Source organism: Salmo trutta, chromosome 12 (genome assembly GCF_901001165.1).
Source record: "Salmo trutta chromosome 12, fSalTru1.1, whole genome shotgun sequence".
Taxonomy (NCBI): Eukaryota; Metazoa; Chordata; class Actinopteri; order Salmoniformes; family Salmonidae; genus Salmo; species Salmo trutta.
In genome coordinates this window covers 86201878-86204079 of record NC_042968.1, presented here as the reverse complement: position 1 = coordinate 86204079, position 2202 = coordinate 86201878, and the positions used below count along the sequence as shown (strand labels likewise).

The window sequence follows — 2202 nt, the reverse complement described above, 5'->3', positions numbered from 1 at the left end:
GTCACTTAAACCGTGATGCTAAATAGTTATATTCAAACAGAACATTTATTTTCGTTTTAAAATCTACTTTTATTTAAAATGTGAATATTTGTGAAATGAAGGGGTGAAAAAATGCACATACTGAAAAGCATACAAAAGAGGGCGTCAGACAGAATACAGGAATACAGGAATACAGGATACAGACAGAATGTAACATTCTATTTGAGCAGAACAAATAAATAAGTTGTCACAAGAGGACATTCATGTAAAAACATTACAACTCCAAAGTCACCTAGCAACATTCAGAATATAGAAATATATCAAGCGGAGCAGACCCAACATCATATCATGTCATAAGATATAATATATATTTAGAACATAGAGCTGGCAATATGTAGATTAGACAAAATGTCGTGTCGTCTGAAAAAGAGCATCGGACAGCTCAATAAGAGCATCAACATTTCATCTGTAACACTGAACACCCCATTCAGCTCCTATATCCCGTCCCATCTTCCAAAAGCACCTGAACCCCTCCCCTTACTAGCTCTGACTTTGCTGATAGCTACTTTATTAAGGAAAAGTGTACATACTATGCCTGTGATATGTGGTTGTCCCACCTAGCTATCTTAAGATGAATACATTAACTAGAAGTCACTCTGGATAAGAGCGTCTGCTAAAGTACTAAAATGTAAAAATGTAAAAAATGTAAAATGTTCCCATATCAACCAGAGATTCTACTCCTCACTCACACATAGTTCATGGATGGAGATGTGGTCCGGACGGGGGCGAACTTAGCCGCCACATATGGCCTGCCCATGTTGCCCTCCTTGGGGGGGCAGTTGCAGCAGAGCAGACCCCCTCCCAACAGCAGCAGCCCTGCGGAGCCCCAGCCGATGTACAGAGCCGCCCCCAGCTCCCTCCTCTGGGCTTCTATCACCAGGGGGTTATAGAAGTCTCTGATAAGCGTATTGGCTGACCATGACACAGGGATGAAGATGAGGAGGCCGCAGATGATGAAGACGATCCCGGCGATGATGCAGGCTTTGGCTTTGGCAGCCTCGTCCTCCATGCAGTTGGTGCACTTCCCCCCGACGATGGCCATCATGACGCCGCAGACGCCCACAATCACTGCCACGATGACCATGGCTCTGGCGGCCTGAAGGTCCTGAGGTAAGGCCAGCATGGAGTCATAGACCTTACACTGCATCTGTCCCGTGCTCTGGACCACGCAGTTCATCCATAACCCTTCCCAGATGACCTGAGCGGTGACGATGTTGGCTCCGACGAAGGCAGTGACCCTCCACATGGGCATGGCACAAGTGAGGATGGTCCCCAGCCAGCCAATCATGGCCAGCATTACTCCCATAATCTGGAGGCCCTGGGAAGCCATGGCTGAAGTATACAAAGTTAGAAGTTCAAGGTATGCTAGTGCCACTGGTTACTACGGCTGGTACGCTAAATCTACTTTTGCTGTTGTACAGATGATCGACTTACACCCCTGCACACATTTTGCCTCTACACGGTTATTTGTTAATGATTCGCTCAAGTCAAACTGCTTCTATCTAGACAATGCTGCACAGTCTCGAACACGGAAAGGTTGCAATGGAGGCTCTCCTCTCCTTCTTTGTCTGCCTCTTATTCCTTCAGACTGACCACTGGTGGTCTTCTTCCTTCTCTCCGATAGCCTGAATTCTGGGATGATGAGGAGTAAACAGGATCTTATTATATAGATCACACTTTGGAGGGAGGGAGGGAGGGTGGGGTTTGGGTTTCTATGCTCCCAAACAATAGAGGAAAGCCGACACTGGATATCCCTGGGCCTTGTTTCCTGCTCTTTGTGTGTTTTGTTCTGGTGATATGAGCTTTACTGAAGGACCTCAAGCAACGCTCCCAAACACAGGACAATGTCTCTCTCTCCAACCCCCACCCGAATACACATAGTATTAACTTCAGTATATTATTTCCCAGACTATCTTTACAGTGAGTGACATCCAACTGTGGATCTTGCTAAAAGACTGAAATGCAGTAGTGTAAAGTACTTAAGTAAAAGTACTACTTAAGTCGTTTTTTGAGGTATCTGCACTTTACTATTTATATTTTTTAACAACTTTTACTCCACTACATTCCTAAAGAAAATATGTACATTTTACACCCATACATTTTCCCTAACACCAAGGAGGTATTTGGACATAAATTATGGACTTTATCGAACAAAACAACATT

General features: G+C 44.6%; 1 protein-coding gene across 1 annotated transcript; it reads right to left on the bottom strand.

Annotated features, from left to right (window-relative positions):
* Window positions 1-629: 629 nt before the first annotated feature.
* On the bottom strand, window positions 630-1664 carry LOC115204559 (claudin-4-like). The gene has a single exon (XM_029770220.1). It carries the CDS (start codon window positions 1367-1369, stop codon window positions 725-727), a length of 645 nt encoding a protein of 214 aa, XP_029626080.1. The 5' UTR covers window positions 1370-1664; the 3' UTR covers window positions 630-724.
* Between the last annotated feature and the right edge of the window lie 538 nt (window positions 1665-2202).

What these genes read in the sequence shown, in the direction of transcription:
- LOC115204559 (XM_029770220.1), bottom strand. Translation starts at nt 1,369, where the DNA reads ATGGCTTCCCAGGGCCTCCAGATTATGGGAGTAATGCTGGCCATGATT.